The sequence below is a fragment of the Elephantulus edwardii genome, unplaced genomic scaffold (genome assembly GCF_000299155.1).
Source record: "Elephantulus edwardii isolate Elephantulus edwardi_28Jun2011 unplaced genomic scaffold, EleEdw1.0 scaffold00055, whole genome shotgun sequence".
Lineage (NCBI taxonomy): Eukaryota > Metazoa > Chordata > Mammalia > Macroscelidea > Macroscelididae > Elephantulus > Elephantulus edwardii.
Genome location: NW_006399805.1, coordinates 13,235,038 through 13,259,136, shown reverse-complemented (window position 1 = coordinate 13,259,136; position 24,099 = coordinate 13,235,038). Strand labels below are relative to the sequence as shown.

General features: G+C 51.3%; 1 protein-coding gene across 1 annotated transcript in view; it reads left to right on the top strand.

Annotated features, from left to right (window-relative positions):
- The first annotated feature begins 404 nt into the window (after positions 1 to 404).
- Positions 405 to 24,099, top strand: part of LOC102850012 — a 95,277-nt gene continuing 71,582 nt past the window's right edge. Inside the window, exons 1-6 of the mRNA XM_006887274.1 lie at positions 405 to 569; positions 947 to 1,540; positions 1,721 to 1,801; positions 5,003 to 5,075; positions 5,950 to 6,119; positions 10,441 to 10,602. Of these exons, the coding sequence (XP_006887336.1) occupies positions 405 to 569; positions 947 to 1,540; positions 1,721 to 1,801; positions 5,003 to 5,075; positions 5,950 to 6,119; positions 10,441 to 10,602 (1,245 nt within the window). The remainder of the gene's footprint in view (positions 570 to 946; positions 1,541 to 1,720; positions 1,802 to 5,002; positions 5,076 to 5,949; positions 6,120 to 10,440; positions 10,603 to 24,099) is intronic.

Sequence of the window (24,099 nt, the reverse complement as noted above, 5' to 3'; positions counted from 1 at the left end):
AAGAAAGAAGGCTAAGGGGGCTCCTGGGTGGGATTCCTTGGTTTGGAGAGAGAGACCTGGGGGAAACTGCCTTAAGATGGACTAGGGCAGGTGTAAAAAACTATCAAGTCTTTAGGGAAGGAAGGGAGGGGCGTTCCACTGTTGTTTAGCCAGGTAGGCGAGGCTGATCACTCTCTTTGTTGACATGTTGCTATTTGAATTCTTCATTCTCCACCTTGACCTTGGTCTGGGCCTGACCTAAGAAAGGTCTGGGTCTACTTCTGAAAGATCAATCTACAAAACTACTATGCATCCCAGGAGAAGCCAGGCTGGCTTCGGGCACACCCCCATCGGGAGGGAGGGGTTTCTGGGGAGGACAGGGTGTGTGGTCAGTAGAGAGCCCGCTCAGGGAAGAAAACGAGGCCATGAGCCCCTGTACACCCGTGCAGCCCTGGGAGCGCTCCTCTGTCCCCAGGGCTGCCACGCGGACTCTGGTGTCATCTGAATCCTTCCAGGAGAATGCCAGGCTTTTCTTCTACGTGCCTCTGCACGAGTTTGGCCAGCAGGCCGGCACTGCCCGCGGCCAGGGGGTCTGACAGCATTGCTGCAGCCTGCGGTGAGGGCTGAGACGTGTGGGTGACACGATGACAGGCCAGGGAGCGGACACCGCGCTGGAGGACAGCACAGGAGCTCGCCGTGCAGATCCCGCGGGGGGGGGGGGGGGGGGGGTGCCGGGACACAGGCTCCGCCGCGGAGACGGCAGCTATCGCGAGAACGCCCACAGGGGCGGGCCTACGGTGGGGCGTGGCTAAGGAGGGGCGGGGCCTCCCTTCGCTATTTAACCCGCGCAGGCCCTCTTGCCTCCGAGGCCCTGCAGCCGAGTGCCGACTAGTCGATTGCGATCGTAAGTCAGCCAGTAGCAGGAGGCGGGGAATGCGGGGAACACGGGCTGCTCTGGTTTCCCTAGTCCCCGGATGGAGGCATGCGCGAGGTGGGCGACTGCGGAGAGTGCCCCCTGCGCCCTCGGGGATTGCCTCGTTCCCACCTGCCCACCGCGGCTCCGCCCCTGTGCGCCCCGGCATCCTCTGCGGGCGGGGCGCCCCCGGTGTCATCCCAGCCGCCCCTGCGCGCCCCGGCGTCCCGCACGCGCTCTGCGCGCGCCCCCGGCGTTCTCTGTGCTCCCGCGCGCCCCCGGTGTCCCGGGGCCCCGCGTCGTCCCAGCAGCCCCCGCGCGCCCCGGGATCAGCGCACCCTGCGCGTCCTGGGCTCGGCCCCCCGTGCGCCCCTGGTCCCGCGCCCTGCGCGCCCCGGGCATCAGCCCCCGGGTCCCGGGCTCGGCCCCCCGCGCTCCCCAGGGATCAGCCCACCGTGCACCCTGTGCGTCCAGGGCCCGGCCCCCCTCGCGCCCCGGGTCCCGCGCCCTCCGCGCCCCGGAGATCAGCACACCGTGCACTCCCGCTGGGCTTGTCCCGCGCCCTGCGTGTCCCGGGAGCATTCTACTCGGTCCCCCCGGAATCCCGCGCGCCCCGGCAGCCCCAGGAGTGTCCCGCCGGGGTGTCCGGTGCCCCTCCGTCCCCGGGAGGGTCAGGGTTGAAGGGCGCTGCCCGCGGTCGCCGCGTGGTCGGGTGTGTAAATCCTAACTCTGCGTTTCTCTAACGCAGAGCCAGTAGTCTGCCATGGAGCGTGTGTTCACCCCGCTGGAGCCCCTGCTTCCCACCGGTACTGTATTCCGTCTGCCCAGGCGGAGCGGACACTGCGGGCACGAGGCCGGCACGTGCGTGTTCGCGCCTGGGCATCACTAGCTTCTGCCCTTCGCGGGGACGTGGGAGGAGTGATTGTAGAGGGTGTCCACCCTCGCTCTGGGTGTGCTATTGTGGGTCCCGGGGCACATCTCACCTTCGGCTTTCTAACCTTGAACAGAGCCCATCTTTCAAGTTTTACCTTATTTTCTATCAGCACGTGCTTTTTTGCCTTCAAGACGGGGCGGCCCATAGCTGACCCCCCGGTGGGCTTTCAGAGGCAGTAAATTTCCCCGGAGGACACAGCCCATCCATCTGAGGAGTGAGATTGTACAGATAGACGTCTGGACACACCTGTCATCCACACAGCTCTCTCTCTGTGTGCCCTGAGGTGCCCCTTTCCTCTGGTTCTGCCGACGCCCATTCTTTCTTGCTGAAACAATGGCAGGAACACAGCAGGTGGCTTAGCTGTTCCCCAGTCCCTCAAGCCCAGTGCACTCCTTTTACAAAGTGTTGGGAAGCCACTTTCCTAAAGGAGCAAAGGCGGGTATCAAATCTGCACCCAGATATTTTTCAGTTTGTTAAGAGCTTAGCTATTTCAGTGTCCAACCATTCTTAGGACTTTGAAAAAGCAAACTTGTGAAACAGGTTGGTAAGCACACTGCAAGTTCATAGTTCTCCATCCTCTGCTGAACCATATCGAGAGCATTTTTCAAGCTACCATGTGGTTGGTTGTCTCAGATTTGTGCTGGCTGGAGAACTATCATGGTTTCTCCACCCAGAGAGGCCTGCCTGCCTGCCTACCTTGGAGAGGACACAAAGCAAAGATGGGGCCCGACCCCTTATGTGACCTGTTTCCATGTCTTTTATCAGGAACCAGGACTGCTTGGCTGCTGTGGGTCCAGGGTTAATGCTACGGAAGCACTCACCCTCTGGGGCTTCACGCTGTCCCATTGCTCCTCATCTTATTTCCAGTAGTTAGAATGAGGAGAATAGGCTCAGTACTGGGAGGGTGATGATTTGGAGACACAGATGGAGAGAGCTAGTACTCTTCCCCCCTTTCCATGGGAGTGTTTGGAGGAAGCCGTCAACCACTCCAGTCAGAACCCTTTGGTGTGCTTGGAGCAGGCCATGCAGGAGAACTGGAACCTTGGGTGGGTGCAGAGGCGTGCATGGGGAGCTTCTCCTCTGGATGGGTCATCACCTGGTGTGCTTCCTGTTCTGTAGGGGCGAGTGGGAGACGCCTGCCTTCTCTCAAGCTTCTTCCACAAACAAAGGCTCAGGAATGTTATGGTGACCTTTTCACAGACTCCAGATCTTTCCCAGCCTTTAAAACTGCACACTGTGACCTCCATATTTTCTTTCAAGGAGGAACATCTGTCCCTTCCTTGGCTATGACTGAAGAGTAGATCAGAAGCTGAAATTCTCTGCAAATCAAATAAGTAAAGGAGTAGTTGCATGTGATAAAGTAACACTTGACAGACAGCAGTGAGAAGAAGATAAAATCCAGTTGTTTGAACATCTGTTTATCACCTACAAAGAATAATTCTTTTTTAGATTTGGCCAAGAAATAAAATGATAAAATTCATTGGATGGCACGTTAGCTCACATACACACCTCATTTTCCTGGAAAACCTCTAGAGCCATCTGGTGTTAATGTATCAAAATCCAAAGAAAGGGAGAGAGTGTGTGTGTATGTGAGTGTGAGTGTGCAGAGGGTGATGAAGCCGTGACAGTTCTGTGGAGGTGCATGGGCTCCAGCACAGCCCCAGCGAGTAGCCCCCCCCCCCTCCCGGAGTGCGTGCGTGCGTGCGTGTGTGTGTGTGTGTGTGTGTGTGTGTGTAGCATTGCAAATGGGAAACTGCCCCATGGGTTGTTTCCTTAGCTGTTCCCTTGTTCCATCTGAAAGAAGCCTGTTGTTTCTGATAAAGCTACAAAGTGTCAATTCTCAAGATACATTTAAAAACTTTTATTAGACGTCTTAGTTTCTAAGCGCCTATAACTATTAAAATACAAATATGGGAAGATGAGAGGTGCTGCAGAAGCTCAATCCCACTCTGCACAGGAAATTGATTCTCTAGATGATGTGGAAAAGATGGCTTTTAAAGTTAATGAGATACTACTTTAGGCAAGAGAAACAATTTGGCCATTAACAGTGAGAAAAACCTAAACATTCTTCCACCAAATATAGTGAAACTAATTAAAAGTACAACAAAAATTAAGGCAAATATGAAAATCAGATAAAGTAACAGGGAAAAGTCAAACTAGCAAACACAGCTTGATAGTAGAGTGCATTTATGGCAACATGTCTGGCTGAGCTGGAAGCAACGAGAAAGAGATAAAAAGAATTCTGATAATTAGGCTCATATATAGAAAACTAACTCCTGAAGCAGTAAATGTCCCAGAAACCTTGATGAGGGTTGATGGCTGCCTAGAGTGGACTTCTGATTAGATGGAAGAGTAGATTTAGAGATTAGTTTATCTCTCAGACAGCCCAGTGTAGGCCCCAGGTAACAATTCTGTGGCACCTCCCAGAGACAGGTCAGGTGGCCAGGGAACCACCATGCTGTCAGTGGAGAGGTGTGAGTCAGAGGCCATGGAACGGAGATGCAGTGACTGGGCAGGTACCCTCTGAGACAGGTTGTGTGGTGATGTGGCTGAATAAGGAGTTCCCTTTTGTTCCCTTCAGGGCCTGGGAGGGGCTTTTCCTGCCATTGGAATCAAGTGCAGTCTTAAACGCAGAGAAGAACTGGGCGGGAGTGGGCCTTGGAGGATGCTCTAGTCATGGAGACACCTAGTGTCCACGTCCTCTGTCCTGTCTCAGCAGAAATGACCAGGCCTCTTCTGCTGCCTGCCAGCTAGCTGCCTGTACTCTTCCCACCTGTCAGATTTTCTGATCTGCCTCGAGTTTACTGTGCATTTTCTCTGGCTGTGTGTGAGAGGGAGAGTCCAGAACCCAGCCCAGGGCTGAGGCTTTGCTGCCGTTCACTGGCCCGTCACTGCTGTGCTTCTGGAAGGTTTTGGTCCTCACTGGCAGGTCTGCCTGCCTAGACCCTTTGACTTCTGTGTCAGGAGCGCACAGGCATTTGAAAGACTATTGCTTCTTAGTTTTTATGAGTCATAACTCAGAAGAATCTCTCTACACAGTATCATTCTAGTAAAAAAGAACTCCAGGTAGTGAGTGTCTCAGTAAATGCCACAGAGACAACTCAGCATAAATTTGTAATATGTTTGGAAATAGCCTTGAGGGGAGCCACTGCCATCAGAGTGTACTGACCCCCTAGGTCCGGTCATTACTGCATCACGTGGATGACTACCTGCCCTTGGACTTGCCCCGTATGGACAAGGTGCAGTGGGGTGGGGAGGCAGCATTCAGGTGTCAGTTTGTTCAGAGCCGCCCAGTGTGAAGAGTCGTTTAGATCCTCAGTCCATGACGGGGGCGCAGCAAAGCTAAGAAGCCAGGTTGTGCCCAGAAGTGGGACTGGAGCGGCCTCCTGTGTCCAAGTCAGTTTGCGTGAAAAGTCCACATGGTGGACAGCCCCCTTGCCCCTGTTCCCTCAGCCGTTTTCTGAAGGCACCCCTCTTTTCTTGAAAGCTTCTTTCCAGGACCTTTGGGTATGTCTGCTGAGGAACCCTGTGAATGTGTTTTGTGTGGCCTGAGGACATCATCTTTCTCAGGGCTCTAGACTTCTCAGAGCCCCTCGTCTTGGGAACCACCACCTACCCTCCCAACCCTGCCCACGAAGGTACTCTGAATGCCTCTGCACATGTCTGTCAGGAAGTCCTTTATTCCTGTAGGGCTGGGGGTTCCCCACTCAAAGCGTGGAAACCCAGTCCAAACCAGAATTCACAGAAGCTTACTGCCCTGGGGCTGTGTTGGTGACTGCTATGCACTCCCTGTCAGAAGACCCTAGTGGTGAGGGTGCTGTGCATTAAAGGCTGGACTGCCAGCCAGAAGGTTGATGGTTCGAGTCTACCAGCTTCCCCTCTGGAGAAAGATGAGGCAGATTGTTCCCTTAACCCAGTAGGGGGTCACCTGGGTCAGAATGGACTCATTGGGTGTGAATCATAAGTCAGTTTTGGCTATTGTATGTCTTGGAGGATAAGATGCTTGTTGGTTTCATGATAATAATGACAATACTAGAGTTGATAGTGGGTGTGGGGGCTGGAGAGCACCGGCTTGCCGGGGAAGGACGTGGGCCCGCAGTGCTGGCTCCGGTCTCCTCTACAGAACTTCCCGTCCGCGCAGACCAGGCCGCTCAGTGTGCGCCCTCTCAGTTCGCCAGTTTAGACAGCATTTTCTCACAAGCACAGGTGTGCTGCAGGTCGGGGGAGAGCTGTGAACACCAGCGTTCCTGGGCCCGCAAGGTGCCCCTGTGGCAATGCGAGGACCCCCACCAGGTAGTGGGAACCCCTGCAGGGCAGTGGGAGGACCCCCAGGGGGTAGTGGAAACCCCAATGGGCAGTAGGAGCCAGGGCAGCTGAGGCCTGGGTGGGGTCCATAGGCAGTGGGTGGCCCCCCAGGCCTAGTGCCCTGTACAGTGTAATGAGGTGCCGGCTACCGCACCCCAATGCCCCTTCTCAGCCTCATTTTCCAGGCCAAGCTCCACCTGTCTGAGAACTCAGGACTGCATTTGAATATTGTGGGCTGTTTTTTCTTCTCATAATATTCATCATGTGACAGAAATTCTCAGTTTTAATATGAAGCTGACCGAGTCTTTCTGAAATTCCTTATATTCTCAGCATTTTCTTGGGGAAATTATTCTGATTTCTCTGCCTCTTAATTCTTGAGCACTTTAATGCAAGCTTTTAAGAACAGAACCTATTTTCAGAAGGTCCGTTTCTTCCCTGAGACATCAGAAGCCCACAGTCCCTTTCAATGACAACACTGCTACACTGGACTGCCCGTTACTGTCCTGGGCGCGCGCACACACACACTGGACTGCCTGTTACTGTCCTGCATGCACACGTCACACACACACTGGACTGCCTGTTACTGTCCTGCATGCACACGTGCGTGCACACACACACACACACACACACTGGACTGGACTGCCCCTTTACTGTCCTGTGTGCATGTGTGCGTGCACGCGCACACACACTGGACTGCCCGTTACTGCCCAGTGCACATGCATGCCTCCTGTAGGCCTGTGTTCCCAGTGGCTGCTTCGATGGTGTACACATGCTCGGTCTTGGAATCCACTGTTGACAGTTCCCGGGTAAACAGTTAGTTTTGAACTTGGGAGGTGGTCACCGGGGAGTCCTTGTGCCCCTGCCCTCTTCATGGGTGCGAGGCTGGGGCCTCCTGCTTGCTGGTGAACACCACTGCTGTGGGCTTGTTCTCTAGAGCAGCAACGTCAAGGCCACGTATCTGTACTTTAGTGAGAGGCTCGTGCTGGCTGGCAGGTCCCAGGTCCATGGTCAGCCCTCAGGAAGAGAGGCTTCGTACTCAAGTGCCTGTGGAGGCTGGCAGGCCAGGGAGGTTCAGGGCCAATAACGGGCCAAAGCAGTTGGGCCTGTCAGCAGCACGGCACACCCCCAATGACACCCCTTTAACCTGGCCGGGAAATCGGGCCTCCGTGACAGGATGGCTGGTGTCAGCCTGGTTGATTGCTAACAGTCATGTCCAGCAACAAAAAACAGGTTCAATTTAGGAGAACCTGCTTCTCAAATGTGATTGTGTGAATTTGGGGGTGATGCTGTTTTCTGGGTGCCTGTGCACAGTTGCCTTAAGTGTGTTCCTTTCCTGTTCAGCTCAGCTTACTGTGCTCGAGTTGGAGCCGACCCCCCGTCAAGTCTTCGGAGGTTGTCAGCCACATGGGAGGAGAGCGCCTGTCTTGCTCCCTGGTGGGAGCAGTGGTTAGACTTGAACTAACTGCCTTTGGGATGGCAGCGCGACTCCTTATGCACTAGGCCACCAAACCCAAACCCCTCTGATGCAGCTGCCCGACCCCCGGAGGGGCCTTTAGAGGCATGAATCACACGGAGCAGGTTGTGTCCTTTTCTGTGGGGGCGGCTGGTGATTCTAACTGCCTGCCTTTGGGTTGACGGCATGACTCCACGCACAAGGCAGGCAGGGCTCCCTAGATTAAGTCATGGTGTAACAATTTTAACTTTGTAACAATAGACTCTGAAAGGAAAGCCCTTTTTTCTTTTTTAAAATTTCCAGTTGGTAAATGGAAGTTTTGTGTTACATTCAGTTCTGTTGTGATTTGCATAAAGCTGATTGGTAGGGGTTGGAGGTAGAGAAGGGACTTGGATTTTGCAATCAAGAGTGGTCTGACTTGGAGGTGGTTTGTATCCCCATAGCTTCAAAACAGATCATGACCTGTCAAAATGTGGAAAGTGAAGAATACAGCAATCTGAGGTAATTTGCAAGTAAAAGGGAAAAAGCATTTAAACTCCGGGTAGTTTTGTGAGGCTAATTCTCTAGCTAGTCCCACCCTTTTTTCTTTTTTGGGGGGAAAGGTATTTGGATGTTGCCAGACCTAGCTGTCAGCAGGTGTTGACCTTGTGCTGAGCAGTGAAGACAAGGATTGCACCAGGTCCAGGTGGCGTGAGGTCGACCAGCAGGTAATAGCCACTTGTGCGGTCAGCCTGGACCGACAGTGTGGCCATCGCCTCGTGCAGGTTCAATGAGGGTTGGATGCTCTGTACTGTGACTGTTTACCACACTGGTCAAAGTCACTCCGTTGTCAGTGCTTGGGGAGGGAGTCAGCGCTCAGGGACCCTCAGAGTCACCTGCCTACACCGGAGCAGGAGGACAGAGTGTCACGGTGACTTCTCTGTGCTTGGCCCCTTCCCTGTGTGCTGTCCACGTGCAGTTTTAACAAACGCTTATTTCTGTGTGAGAGAGAGATAGATCGGCTTGAAGGACTTGACTCACGCCATGTGGAGCACTGGCCAGTCCAGTGGAGTCCTGGTTGCACAGTGGACCAACTGTTACCCTGCTGGTGGGCAGATTTACAGTTGTGGGAACCTGTGAGCATGTCTGCTCTGCCCTTCAGGGTCGCTGGGAGTCGGTTTCCTCTCTGGTTACAGGCAAGTCCATGGTCTGTAAGTGGTAGGAGGCGGGCACTCTCGCTGGCCGCCCTCCAGCTTCAGTTGAGGTGTGAGTCCAGCGAGTCATCTGGACGCACGGCCCCCCTCAGGACAGCATCACCTCTAAAGGCCCCGTGATGAGCTGATCACTTTACGTCACCTGTGGGCCAAGGGGCGCAGAGGTTGACGGCTTGAATCCACCACTGGTGTGTGGGGCAAGGATGGACAGCCTGTTCTCGTGAAGGTTTACATGTGGGACCCAGGGGAGGGTCACTGTGAATCGGGCCTGACACTGCTTGGTGGGTGGATGTATGAGACACTTCAGTGGCGTGTCCTGCAGTCGATTCGGAAGCTCTGGTGGGGTGCAGGGTGGAGGGTCGCACTGCTAGCTGAGAGGCCTCATGTTGGACACATATGGTGTTGTGTACCCCTCGGCCTAAGCTGGCATCTCAGGCGGCTCCTGGGCTTACTTTCTGCCCCTCAAGTACAGTCAGAAGTGTCCTTGTGGCGCTGTGTTGGCCCTCGACACCTGAGCATCTTTTTGAGAAGGTCCTGCTTCTGTGTCAGTGGATGCGGATCACTGGCCGAAGTTAGGGGGACGTCACTGCTTCCACTGCTGCCTCCTGCCAGTGTGGCTGGTGTGCAGTCAGCCATCAGTCTGTCACTCCTCACCTCAGTGCCTTCTCTTTTTGGACTTTGAACAAAAGTTGGCAGGCAGGATAAAACAAGGTCCACTGACTGTCCTGCCCCGCTGTACAGAGTGAACGTCTCCAAACCAAACCTCCACCTCTGGGTTGGGAGTGCAGCACTTCACCTTTTGAAGATGGTCCCTTCAGTGCAGGAGTTACCACAGGACAGCAGTGGTGGCCGACTGCATGAGGATAAGGCAGAGTCAGGAGAGTTGGGTGTAGGAAGAGCAGATGACGGAGCATTCTGCGTTGCCTGCCTCCCTCCCGGGAGCAGATGGAACCCAAGGAGGACAGCAGCTGTTGGAGGTTTCCAGGGCAGGGGAGACATCCATGCCTGGAACTTCTGCTGTACATCAGGCTGCATGAGGGGTGATGGGAGCTGTTCCCAGTAGGGGGGCCAGCTGGTGTGCCATGCTGAGATACTCCGGCCGTGGCCAGATGCGTTGCTCCTCTCTGTGAAGCCATCAGAAAGGGGGTCCCAGTGTTCTGTGGAGGCCATCCTCTGGGCTCGAGGCCACACTGGGCTCAGCTCAGTGCTTCTGGGGGGCCCTGGCCTCTGCACAAGCCCAGGACAATAAGTGTACAGCCCCAGGAGGGACCCCGTCCTCCCTTCATCCTTGCACTGCTCCCTCCAGGGCTGCCTGGGGAACTAGCCACGGCGTTCAACTCCTGACCACACAGCTGGGAGGAGGAGGAGGCAGGCAGTGGTAACCTAACTGCTCAAGAGAAGTTCAGGTAATAGATATATTTTATATTTATATATGGATGAAGTTTGCATTGAGCACTTCTGCTACAAATGACCTGTTTAAGTAGTCAAAATCAAAAGATGTCGCTTTTAGATTTGAGGTATACTTGCTTCTAGCCATAGTATTTTGTATCACCTTCTATGGATACAAAAATTGGACATGGAAGAAGGAAGCTCGAAAGAGAAGTGATGCCTCTGAAGTGTGGACTGTTGAGAGCACTGCGGCTGAAACTTGGACTGCCGGCAGAACCAGCCTGTCCGCCGGGAAGAAGAGCAGCCAGAGGGCCCTTTCGAAGCGCGTGCCGAGACCGAGGGCCCCTTCGCACGTGCCGAGACCGAGGGCCCCTTCGAAGCACGTACCAAGACGGCGTCTCAGACTTCGGGCATTTTAGGGGCGGAAGGACTTCATGTTTGATGAAGTGAGGGTCGGTGACAAAGGAGGGCCCGCGATGAGACGCACTGACAGAGCATGGCAGTGATTGTGGGGGTGACACAGGGCCTGTGCTCTCTTCCTGTGTGTATGGGCTTGCTGTGGGCTGGGGCCATGATACCCAATAACATACCTCTGTAGAAATTGTAAGAAAACAGAAATAAGTGAAAGGAAAGCCTGGATTCAAGACATTGAGGGCTATGTGTGGAACTTTGAGTCCTCCTTGGAAGGAACCAAATGTAAAAAGCTTTTCTTTTTCTTTCTTTTTCTTTTTAAGATGGCCAGGAAATGAATATTTTGAGCAACCTTTTTGTGAAGGTGTGATAATACTGTGTGTCTGTATAATTTTTGAAGAATTCAGAAATCTATTCTGGAATATTTGGAGAGGAGATGATCAGCATGATATCTGGGAATTACTTAGAGATACATTTGTTGACAGTTTATCACTCACACACACTCTGAATGTTATTTTGCCCTCACTTTATCCAATGCCATGTTGTTACAGCCAGTAGCCCCCTCCTCTGGCTATGTAGAGAAGTTATCAGCCATGACCTATGACCTATCTTTTAGAACTGTGCAATTCTGAATCTTGTTCCTGGGTTTTGTTTGTAATGAGCTGTTGGAAATTTATGGTGCAGATAACTGGCACTTGCAGAGACCTATTCATGGCTACATTCATGTGCACATATTGTCTTGGGTAGTTTATGGTCTGAACAAAGTATCATGTGCTTTATGCTACAGTTGATCTTGGCTGTGAAGGGAGAAAAAGTCAGCTATCATTTATAGCGACCTTGTAGATGGAGACATATGTTTCTCCTGTGAACCTGAATATGTATCCTTCTGACGTGTTTACTGTTTCCTGTATAAACCACAATATTCTTCAGCATTTCAGAAATGGAGGTCTATAATCTTTATCCTCTGCTGGCATATTATTTATAGCATAAGCTAGAGTTTTAGACCTGACAAAAATTCTTATTAAAGCAACTGTAGATTCCCAAGAGACAGTAGTCTGGATGTGAGCCAGTGTTTTTATTAATCCGTGCAGACCTTAGAAACAAACTTTTCATGGTCAATACCCCCTCAAGCCTGCAGGATTTGATTCTCTTTCATTTCATAACCCGAAGTAAAGTAGCAGAAATTGATAATGGTCAAATAGCATAACATAGGAAATAAGCTTTGGGCTGTTTACAGGTGCTGCTGAGACTTGTGGGTGTAGAAAGGAAGAGCAAAGAAGGTAGGGTGCATTCATTATTTAGTGCATTCATAATTTTCTCTGTTCTTGTTGATTTCATAGATTCTTATATCCAGCCCATTCTTATACTTGAAAGTATGATAAATGGCCTTTCACTAAGTACTAGGAGCTTTCCAATCTATATCCGGAACAGATCATCCGGGAGGCTGGGCACCATGAGGAGGAGTGTGGCATCAGGATTGGAGGAAGACTCATCAGCCACCTGAGTTATGAAGATGATCCGACCCTGCTTGCTGAAACTGAAGAGGACCTAAATCATTTGCTGCAGAAGGTCAAGGACTGCAGTCTTCAATATTGAAGCTCAAATCAGGCAAACAAAGATTCTCACTGCTGGGCCAATTGGCAGCATCTTGATCGACAGTGAAGAGACTGAGATTGTTGACAGCTTCAGTTTGCTTGGCTCCCCAATCAGCATTCTTGGTACCAGCAGCCAGGTAATCAGAAGATGAATTGCACTGGGAAAGTCTGCTGTCAAGAGACCTCTCCAGAGGACTGAAGACAGATGTCAGTCTAGAGATTAAGGTATGCCTGATCCAGACCATGGCCTTCACAATTATTTGCTATGGATTAGAGAGCTGGACAGTGACTAAGGATGATAGAAGAAGAATCGATGCCTTTGAGTTGTGCTAGAGAAAAGGCTTGAATATACCATGGACTGCTAAGAGAATAAACAGATTCATCTTGGAGAGAATGAAACCAGGCTGCTCCTTGGAAGCAAGGATATAGAAGCTCCATCCGACATCCACTCCCCGCATGTTCAATGAGGGACCAGTCCTTGGAGAGGGACGTCATGCTTGGAAGGATAGAGGCACAGCACAGAAGAGGAAAACCCTCGATGTGTTGGATTGACTCAGTGACTGGGGTAATGGGGGTAGGTATGTCAGAGACAATAAGGTTGACTCAGAGTAGTGCAGGGTTCAGAGCTATTGTACATACAGTCACTGTGAGTTGGAGTTGACACCACATAACAAGAGCTGAGAGAACCTCAGATGTTACCCTCTAAAAAGCTGGATGAGTGGCCACCATCCATGGATGTGGGTGGAGACCCAGCCCCTTGGGCAGAGGCTGAGGACTGGGCAGTCTGGCATTGGAGGGTTGGCAAGTGGGCCCTGGTGTCTGGGCTCAGCTGCTGTGGATACCAGGAAAGAGGGTCCTGTGACACCTCCTGTTGTGGGTCAGCTGACAGACCTGGAGAACATGCCGGGTCCACAGAGCCCCCGGAGCAGGAGGCTGTGGAGGTCCACGTGGGACTGGGGGGAAGGGCTTGACTGATGCTAAGGGTCACTAAACTCTGGTCAGCCAGTCCCGGGAAATAGACAGAGGGCTGTGCTGTGGACTGGGGGTGGGGGACACGGGCACCTCTGCACAGCTGGCCAGACGCTGAAGTAGGCTCACTTGCCAGAAGGTTTCTTCTCTTGGCATCAAGGCCCATGGTCGTCACTAGTTCAGCAGGACCAGGGAGGAGCTTCCAGCTGCTTTTGGCCAAGATCTTTCTCGCCCCTCGTGTCAGAGGCCATGAGTCCAGACCCCAGGGGACACCTGGTTGGAAGTTGCACTGACCAGCCTTTTACCACTGCCACCAGCCATCTCTCCCATGATACTCTGCTTCCCTACTGGGACTGAGGGTTCACTACAGTGACCACACAGTACCCAGAGCCCACTCTCACAGTTATGGGGTTCATCAGGAAAGCTGTTCGATGCAGGTATGACTCCTGGTGACCCTGTGAACACAGAACTCTGTCCTGTACCATTCTCATCTCCGACACACTCAGTGAGACCATGCTTGGACAGGTGGAGGGCCGGTGACTGACCCAGTGACTGAGCAGTGGACTCGAGTGTGACAGATCCGAGAAGTTATAGGTTCCATCTCGGCATCTGGGACAGTCAGGCTGCAGATCCTGGCCTCTCCCTGCCCAGTGTCTGCCCTCCTTGGATGAGTGTTGCTGAGTCCCCTCAACTCTGCCTGTCAGTGCCAGAGTGTCCTCTGCAGGGACCCCCAGCCCAGAATGTTAGCTGTGTCACTGCAGACACTCGCCTCACCAGCAAGCCAGCTGCCTGCCCGTAGGTGCGTGGTTCTCGCTCCTTGGCCAGCTCACCTGCTCAGGGAACGTGCCCACGGTATGAGGGGACATGTCACCATCTCTGCTCCTGAGGAGCACTCTGGCTGCACACAGCTGCACGTGTGCACATACATGCTGACGTGTGCCTGCTCACCTCCTCAGCACCAGCCAGTCTCCCTGAGGTGTTCACTTGTGCACGTGCGGCGTGTGGAGAGAGAGCCTGCTGACATTGAATGTACAAGTTCTAAGTTCTCAACATCTCACAGTTTATATTCCAGACCTTACAAACCTTACAGTCTTTGGATGTTCCTAGTTAAATATTCTTATTTCAGATTCTTGAGAGTTTGACCCCCCAAATGGTATGTTGTTGTTGTTGATTGCCATCAAGTTGAGGTTGACTCATAGCGACTCTATGAACAAAAGACCTAATGCCTTTCCACAGCCTATCACTGTTTCTCCAGGTTCATAGAGTTTCCAGAGGCATGTGGTTTAGGAAGTGGATGCCACTCCTGCTTCCTAACCTGTTTTACAATTGGGTGCTCCACCAAACACTGTCCACATTGGGAAACCCATTATGGTATTTAATATCCCCATGGCACAAGGTTCAGCATCATAGCAAACCCAGCACATTGACAAAAGAGTGGTGTGCAAACGGAAGAATGTTTCTGCAGATATAACAGCACTAGTCTCATTTAGCAGTGGTTAAGTGTTGTTGACTCGGATGGTATAGCAAGCAAAATATTCAACAAACCAAGGGGAAATTGTATGCCAGAAGGCTTGGAGAAGTCAGCTTAGAGATTTCATGAATTCCCTTTGTAAACCTTTCTTTGTAGAAAAAAATCACAAATTTTTTTGTTTATAAGCTCCTCACCAAAAATAACGTAGGCCCTTTAGTTTAGGATGAAGTATCAGTGCTGAGTGGGTAATGGATTTTGGACCGAGGGTGAGCAGACTAGAAAAGAAAATCGGGCATCTCACGGTTGGCTGGCTGCAGCCCGATTCTGAAGGCAATAACTTAGATAATTGAGCACACTCGCTCTCAGCAAAGCTGGGCGCCAGCTCCTCAGAAAAATTGTGTCTTCATTTCTGCCTTGAGGATTTAAATCTTTTGTTTCCTCCTCTGTTTTTCTCTCAAAGGAAAGAGCTTGAGTTGTATTTTTTCCTTAAATCTGAGGCTATATTTAATCATTTTAAACAACTACTCTGAGAAAAATAACTTTATAAGGTTATGTACAAAGTGATACATACGTAATAGAGGATGTATAAATGTCTGAACAAGGTGTAGGGACGCTGTGGAATTACCTATGCAGTGACGCCTCTGTAATAGGGCGTGTGAACAAGGTGTGAGAACACGACAACATCATATACGCGGGCATGATGAACAGGACATTCACATTGCGAGCAGACACGTGCACTGGAGTTTGCTGTGGCCGCATGTGGGGGCAGGCCCGCTCTCGGTGTGGTCTCAGAGATGGAGCAATCCCTGCGCCTTTAAGCTGCCAGCGAGGGGAAGAGTTAGCTCGTAGCAGATGCCTTCCTGCTGCATGTGAGCGTGGGAATCGCCCACCACCTGGCATGTGGAGTGGTGCGGGTTGAGGGGTTGGAAATGTGGCAGCACTCGAGGCCACAGGCCAGCCATGCTCTCCTGGCTTGGTGTGTGGCCCCATCTCCTCTCCTATCGGGGCTGAACCTTTGCCTTCAACTTCTGGCTCAACTTTCATTTACGTGCTTCCTGCGCCCTCATTTCTTTGGGATCTTTTGTTTTTAGGAGGTTGCTTTGCTTATATGTCTCTCTGATTTTTTTTATATGAAATGTTGTGGTTAGGTCCTGTCATTGAGGGTGACTCTAGTGACCGTATGAACAATAACTCTGAAGTTGTGCCATGCTCACCGACTCTGATCCCCTCGAGCCCATTGCAGCAGTCACTGTGTCAGTCTATCTCATAGAAGGTCTTTGACCCTCCACCTTTCCAAGCATGATGTCCCTCTCCAAGGATAGCCTCTCCTAGCAACATGCCCAGAGTATGTGAGATGAAGCTTTATCCCCTTTGCCTTTAAGACTGCACGTCCAGGACCTGTCTGTTCTTCTGGCTGTCCACAGCATGTCCAGTGCTCTTCTCCAACATCATGGCTCAAAGGCATCAAGTCTTCTGTCATCCTGATTTGTTGTCCAGCTCTCAGATACCCAGCAAGTGATTGAAAAGACCATGAACTGAATCAGAGACCCACCTTGGTCCACAAACTGACATCATTGCTCCTCATTGACGAGGTCTCTGACTACAGACTTTCCCCAGTGCAATACATCTGATCTCCTGCTCTGACTGCTGGTACCAAGGGTGTTAATTGTGGATCCATGGAAGATGGAATTGTTCACAGTTTCAATCTTTATTCCATCTGTCATGAACAATCCAGTGGTGAGAATTTTTGTTTTCTTGATGTTGAGATATAATCTGGATTGAAGACTCCTCACTTTCAGCAGGCAAGGTTGTGGCATCTGCATAATGTAGGTTATTGAGGAGTCTTCCTCTGATCCTGATGGCACATTCTTCATAGAGCCCCGCTTCTCAGATCATTTGCTCAGTGTACAGGTTGAATAAGTTTGGGTAAAGGATACAACCCTGACACACACCCTTCTTAATTTTAAACCATGTGGTGTCTCTTGTTCTGCTTGCAAAGCAGCCTCTTGCGCTAGGAGTAGGTTTCAAATGGGCACAAGTGAGTGTTCTGGGATTCCCATTCTTCTCAGTACCAGCCATAACTTGTTATGAGCCACACAGTAAAATAGTAAAACGCAAATAGACATTCTTCTAGTATTCTTTGCTTTTAGCCAGGACCCGTCTGATGGCATCGGCAATGATATCCCTGATGCCACGACCTCTTCTAAGGCCAGCCTGAACTTCTGGCAGTTGTGTATGGACCATTGCTGTTGTGTCACCTTGACTCGCCTGTCCTTCCCATCACTGAGGGGAACCGCGCAGCCTGTGGTCTTCACACAAGCAGGTCACCAGGCTTCGCTTCCCTGGCACTGTGCGGGGCTGTGAATCACCAGCCCTTGTGTTAGTTGTTGCTGCTGCTGTGTGCTGTCAAGTTGAGGCGACCTGTCCCTGACCCTCCAGTGGGTTCTCAGAGGCAGGAAATCACTGGGAAGAGCTTACCTAGCCTCTCATGGAACAGCTGGTATATTTGAACCATGTCCCTTTGGGATTACAGAGCAGCAGTTGATGTCTGCCAGTCCAGCCTTATGACAAAGCGTTCCGTGAACCCTGCCTTAGATGTGAAGAGGGCAGCAAAGAGTCAGTCCTGTCCTTATGTATTTTCATAGGTGGAGTTTGTTATGTGCCGTTGAGTTGCCGCGACTCATAGCGACCATATGTCCAACAGCCCTAAATCCTGCTCTATCCCTTGCCAATCTTATTGTCTCCGACACGCCCATCCCCATTACCCCAGTGATTTAATCAATCCATCTCATCGAGGGTCTTCCTCTCCTGTGCTGTCCCTCCACTCTCCCAAGCATGACATCCCTCTCCAAGGACTGAATCCTCCTTACAACATGTCCAAAGTATGTCAGATGAAGCTTCAGAATCCTTGCCTCCAAGGAGCAGCCTGGCTTCTTCCTCTCTAGGATGAACTTGTTTGTTCTCCTAGCAGTCCATGGTATATTCAGTACTCTTCTCCAGCACCAAAGCTCAAAGGCATCAACTATCCTTCTATCATCTCTAGTCATTGTCTAGCTCTCTGATGCATAGCAAGTAATGGCAAAGACAATGGCCTGTATCATGCACCCCTTAGTCTCCAGACTGCCATCGTTGCTCCTCAGTACCTTGGAGAGGTCTCTGACAGCAGACTTTCCCAGTGCAATTCGTCTTTTAATTTCCTGGCTGCTGGTGCCAAGAGTGTTGATTGTAGAGCCAAGCAAACTGAAGCTGTGAACAATCTCAGTCTCTTCATCATCCGTCATGATGCTGCCAATTGGCCCAGTGGTTAGAATCTTTGTTTTCTTGATGTTGAACTTCAATCCATATTGAAGGCTGTAGTCCTTGACTTTCTGCAGCAAGTGCTTCAGGTCCTCCTCAACTTCAGCAAGCAGGGTTGTGTCATTTGCATAACTCAGATGGTTGATGAGTCTACTCTAATCTTGAAGCCACACTTCTTATAGAGCCCAGCCTTCCAGATAATCTGTTGGGCATATAGATTGAAAATATACAGAGATAAGATACATCCCTGGTGTGCACCCTTCCCAATTTTGAACTATTCAGTGTTTTCTTGCTCTGTTCTGATGACTCCCTCCTGGTCCAAGTATAGGTTTTGCATAAGCACAATCAAGTGTTCTGGGATTCCCATTCTTCTCAGAGTCAGCCACAGTTTGTTGTGATCCACACAGTCACTGAAACACAGACATTCCTCTGGTACTCTCTGCTTTCAGCCAAGATCCATCTGACATTAGTTATAATATCCCTAGTGCCACAGCCTCTTCTAAATCCAGCCTACACTTCTGGCAGTTCTCTGTTGATGTGCTGTTCCAGTCGTTTTCGGATAATTAGTAGAATATTGCTTGCATGTGATATCAATACTGTTTGATATTTGATATTTTTCCACACTCTGTCAGATCACCTCTTTGTAATGGGAACAAATATAGATCTCTTCCAGTCAGTAGGCCAGGTGGTTGTTCTCCAGATTTCTTGACATAACTTGGTGAGCACGTCCAGGGCAACAACAATTGAATAGGTTAGTATGGGGGGGGGTATAAATAAAGCAAATTGTTAATGAGGAAACATTAAGAGCGACAGCATGTCTCAGCACTGAAACATCTGCCCGGTTGACTTTGACTTTGCCTTCTCTCCGCTGTTCCCTGAAGCTTCTCACCTTCCTGCCCTGTGCTGGATGCTCCATGGTCCCCAGCCTGTCATTGAGGCTTTTCACCCCTCCTTTCCCAAGTCCAGTGTTTCCTCAGTCAGAAGGGGAACAGACCCTGCATGGAGCTCTTGGCACCAGCAGGCACCCTGCCTGGACATGGAGGCTGGAGGGGCTGCAGACGTGGCCTGGCTCGTGGCCTGGTTCTGCCCCTTGTGACTGACTGGAGGAGGTTAACGCTGCTCGCCCTTAGATCTTCCTTTGGTAAAGCAGAAAAGTGGTAGGATTTGCCCTGACTTTTGTAGACATTAAATGAAGAGGTGCCTGTCAATTTTTAATCACTTCCTTGAGTACTTGTGATCCTCTCTGCTGGGCCGCTTCAGTGTGGCCACGGCACACTGAGCTGGTTTTGTGCTGAGGCAAGTGTCACAGCCTGGTGCTCGGGACAGTGGGTCCCAGCCCTCAAAGGGACACCAGATTTGACACGAGCTTGCGAAGAGTGTGCTGTGCTGTGAAGTACAATCAAACGACAGGGGCTGGTGCTCTGGGGGCTGACAGACCCCGAGCAAGGAGAGTGTCGAGTATAACCCCCCTTCTGCATCCCAGCGCAAGTCACCCTCCCCTTCAGCTCCACACCCCACTTCAGAGCACCCCCCTAGTCCCACACCCCCCTTTAGCACCCCTCCCCCTCAGCTCTGGCAGCGCCCACCCCCTACCTGCTGTTCACATGCAAATGCAGAGTGCGAGCCTCTTCTGCTCCCTGCAGACTCAAGCCGTCTTCATTAGACCCCCTCATCTTAGTCTCAAGCACGTCTTGGCTTTGAGAAGTCTGGCACTTCAGGAGCCCTGGCTGCTGCGGACCTAATGCGGAAGAGCACAGCTTGGTTAGCGAGCACAGAGCTGTGTGATTTCATTTTAACGTGAATGTGCCGGGCTGAGCCAGACGTTCAGAACCCGCCCAGCTTCCCAGAGGGCAGTGATCGGGCTCTGGGCAGGAAGGCCCCGAACAGCCACGTCAGAGGGCACTTCAGGGAGGGCTGGGCATCCGAGTGTCCAGCGCCTCCCGCTGATGGAGGGTGAGGCCTGGGTCATCACTTACTTAGGTGGCCTGGGCTGGCTGACACTGTGCCTCCCTGCGCTCTCTGTCACCGGGAGCTCTCGTCCCCATTCACCTGGCCAGGACTCTGTGCCCCTCCTGTGCCAGTGCTGGGGTCTCACCCACTGGTCCTCTGTCTGTGGTGCCCACCTTGTCCTCCCCCTCGGACACTGCTGAGATGCCCCCCAGAATTCCCCCACCCTCCCAGGAGAAGCTATGTCTCCTTCATTGTGGTTTGTTTGGAGCACTTTGGGGGTCACTATGGATTGAATTATGCCCCCGCCAAGTATGCACTGGAATCCCCGCCCCTCCACCCTTTGGAAAGGGAGGGGGTTCTCTGTTCCAGGGAAGAGGCTCCACTGTGGGATGGGGTTTGGTTTGCTTCTCCTTTACATTGTGATTGTTTCATGGTTACTGTGACTGTCACCATCGAACAGACCCTGAGCACATTCTCTGAGTGGGCAGGCCGTAAGTGCTGGAAGCCGGTCAGGTGACCATAAACGCGGCTGGACACAGGCAGAAGACAGCACTGAGGGAGGGAGGGTGCTTGTGAGGAGCTCAGGGCATGGGGATAGTGCCTGACCTGAGCGGATGGACGGACTGGCCCTCGGCCAGGTCCTAGATGTGGCTGTCAGCATCCTAAAAGGAGGAAATGTCTTTCTGTTTGACAAAGCCTCCTCCTTGTGGTAGTTCTGACATAGTCTTAGTGCCACATCCACCCTGTGACGCTCCCGTCCCTCTGCCCTGCTCTCTTTCCTCCGGAGAACTCGGCTCTCTGTGCCACTATGCATTTTATTCATCTGGAGTGTCTTCTGTCATCTTTTTGAAGGACGCCTGGGTTTTCACTGCCACCCTATGCCTGCAACAGCCCCACCTCTCATCCGCGCTCCGTAAATCCTGGTGACTTTATCAGCCTGGAAGGCACTTGTGGTTATCTCCTTATAAATTTACAAGACACAGAGTCGAGTTAGGAGGCAGTGTGCACACTGACGGTAGTTGTCCCTGTAGACCATGCACTGCTCTGCTGTACAGTTTACCTCATTGATTAGGCAGACGGATACATTGCAAAGACAGATCAGAGTCCAGACGTAGTGTGGAAATTAGTCACTGGGGTTACATGGCACAACTGAGCATAGCCAGTAGCACGTTCCCTTCCAGCCGGAGGCCCTGGAGGCACTCCTCCTTCCCTGGCACAGAGAACCTTTCCGTTGGTGTCTGCGTCTGATGCCCACACCCAGCGCTCTGCCATCGAGTTGGGTCCGACTCTGTGACCCGCCCATCAAGTTTCAGATGTTGTAACTCTAGGGAGCTGACTGCACATCTTTCTCCTCAGAGGGCTGTGGATTTGAACTAGCAGCTCAACATGTTACACACTATTAATTAAATTCAAGAGATGCTTAAATGTGTTCTAGAGCAGGTGGCAAATTTCAAGTAGCTCTTCCAAATGTTTTCTGTTCTATTAGAGTCCTAGTACATGCTTCCTTGTGCTGGAGTGAGGGGGACCAGGCAGTGCCTCCCTATGCTGACGTATGGGGGGCAGGCCATGTCTTTGTGTGCAGGCCTGAGGGGGGCCAGGCCACACCTCCCTGTGCTGACCTAAGTGGGGCCAGGCCATGCCCTTGTGTGCTTGCTTGAGGGGGGCCATGCCATGTCTCTGTGTGCTGGAGTGAGGGGGGCCGGCCATGCCTCATGCAGGGTCACAGTCGTCTCTTGTGCTGGTGTGAAGAGAGAGGAAGCATCTGTTCAAGGCCAGTGTCCAGTGGGGGTGCCCAGTGGTGTAGGGAGGAGAAGATGCTGGCGGAAGCTTCTGGAAGTCCCACCCCAGCTACGCACAGTTCTGACTGTGAGCCTGTGAACATTTGCAGTGTGGCTAGCAAGCTTTTTCCTTGGAGAGTCTGCTCCCAGCTTTATAATGAATGCCAGGGAAGGAAATAGAATTTGTTTTCTGCTGCATTTAGGCCTGGACTGTATGAGCCGTTAAGTGAGGGACATTTATTTTGAGTCTGTCATGGTTATTATAAAAAATGATAAATATGAACAAAATCTAAAGAGGATTCTACTGTTCATGTGGGATATGATGCCCCTGAAAATGCATGAAGAGCCTTCTAAAAAATGTGAGGATTCTCCGTGTGGGCACACTCGTGTGTGTGTGTGTGTGTGTGTGTGTGTGTGTGTGTGTGTGTGTGTGGTGTTACAGGACAGTTGTTCACCATCAGCAGAAGGACTCGGACACCGTGGATTTGAGATGCGGAGGAGCAGAGGGGGAGGAGGCAGGGTGGAGGGAGAGCGGTGACCTGCCTCTCGGGTGCCGGGAGGTGAGGAGGCCCTCACCCGGAGGGCACTGCGCTGGTTGAATACTCACTTCCTTTTTGGCACTGCCATCTGAAATAAAGGGGCTCTGGAAGAGTGATACATAAAGCATCTGGCTGCTAACTAAGAGGTTGGTGGTTTGAATCCATCGTCCACACTGAGGAAGAATGGTGAGCATTCACCTACTGTATAGATTTACAGCCTCAGAAGGGTGGCTGTGAGTTGGAATTTGCTTTGGACTGACTTGACTGAATAAGGAAGCCCAGAGAAGAATTGATGCCCTTGAATTGTGGTGTTGGTAAAGGGTATCGAGTGCACGGTGGAGTGTCAAAGGAACCAACATCTGTCTTGCACGGTGACAGTTGGTCCCCATCCTTGGGGCATGCTGTCAGGAGGGGCTCAGCCTCGGAAAAAGACATCATAGTAGGAAAAGTTGGGGTCAGTGAAAGAGAGGAAGACTCTGAACGAGATGGATTGAGGAGTGACTGTGACAGTGGGCGTGAGTGTGGCTGGACCCTGAGGTTGGGGAAGGCAGGGCGCGGTTCAGAGCAGTTGCTCATAGGGTTGCTGGGAGTCATAGTTGACTCAACAACCGTTTGCAACAACAAGGAACAAGGATGTAGCTTTAAAGACGAGTGCGTTCTGCCCAGGCTGTGGGGTTTTCATTGCTTCAATATGCTTGTGAAAGTTGGACAGTGAATAAATAAGGAAGACTGAAGAAGTGATGCTTTTGAGTTGTGTTGGGGAAGAAAGTAGTACAACAGGGTGTCTTTAGAGTCAAGGATGGTGAAACTTGGTCTGGTCTTACAGATTTTGAGTATGTTGTCAGGAGAGACCAGTCCGTAGAAAAAGGCATCATGTTGGGAAAATTAAAGGTCAGTGAAAGAGGAAGGCCGCACTGAGTTGGCTTGCCATCGTGACTGCTGGGCTTGAACACAGCAGACGGTGAGGATGGGGCGGGGAGGGCAACACTGGAAAGCAGAGCACCTGTTACTCACAGTCAAGTCCAACTTGAAGAGTAACTTTTTTATAAAGACAGCTGTGACCTTGAGCATATCCCACCTGAAGTTAGAGGCCATCCGGAGGTTAGATTTGACTCACTGGACACTAATGACAGAAGACAGGAGGAGATGGGGGGGGGGAGCGGGCATCAGGAACCACACCTTAGAAAGCAAGACCAAGGTGGAGGTCCAAAAAGACTCTGAAATTCACTCTGGAATGTGGAATAGCTAAAGTGAAAAGAAAAAATGATAATAAAACAGGGAAGACTAGTAGCGCTTAATAATGAAGCTTGAGGACTTGAACTTTTAGTAGGGATGATACCTCAACTAAAACAAAAATCATCTCAACTGAATCAGTAACAAAATCATGGGGGAAAAAGAGACCAGATTAAAGTTGCCATTTGATTCATAATCAACACGCATGGAAAGCAGCAGCAAGAAATCAAAGAATATGTTACATTGGGAAAATCTGTTACAGAGAACCCTTTTATAGCTCTAGTGAGCAAGGATGCCACCTTGAGGACTAAGGTGAGCTTTACCCAAGCCATACTATATTCTGTGTCTTCCTATGCATGTGAAAGTTGGTTGATGCATAAGGAAGAGTGAAGTAGAATCCATGCTTCTGAGTTGTGATATTAATGAAGAGTCTTGTATAAAACGTGGACTGACAGAAGAACCAATGAATCTGTCTTGTGACCAGGATGCTCCTTAGAAGCCAGGAGAGCCAGACGTCATAGTGTGGTCATGTTATCAGGAGGGAACAGTCTTGGTCAGATAGAGAATAAGCAAATGAGAGGAAGGCTCCATGAGAGGGGCTGAAACAGTGACTGGGGCAATGAACTTGAGATTAGCAGAGCTCCTGCAGCTGGTGCAGAAGAGCCTGCAGCAGTGTGTTGTGCGTCCGCC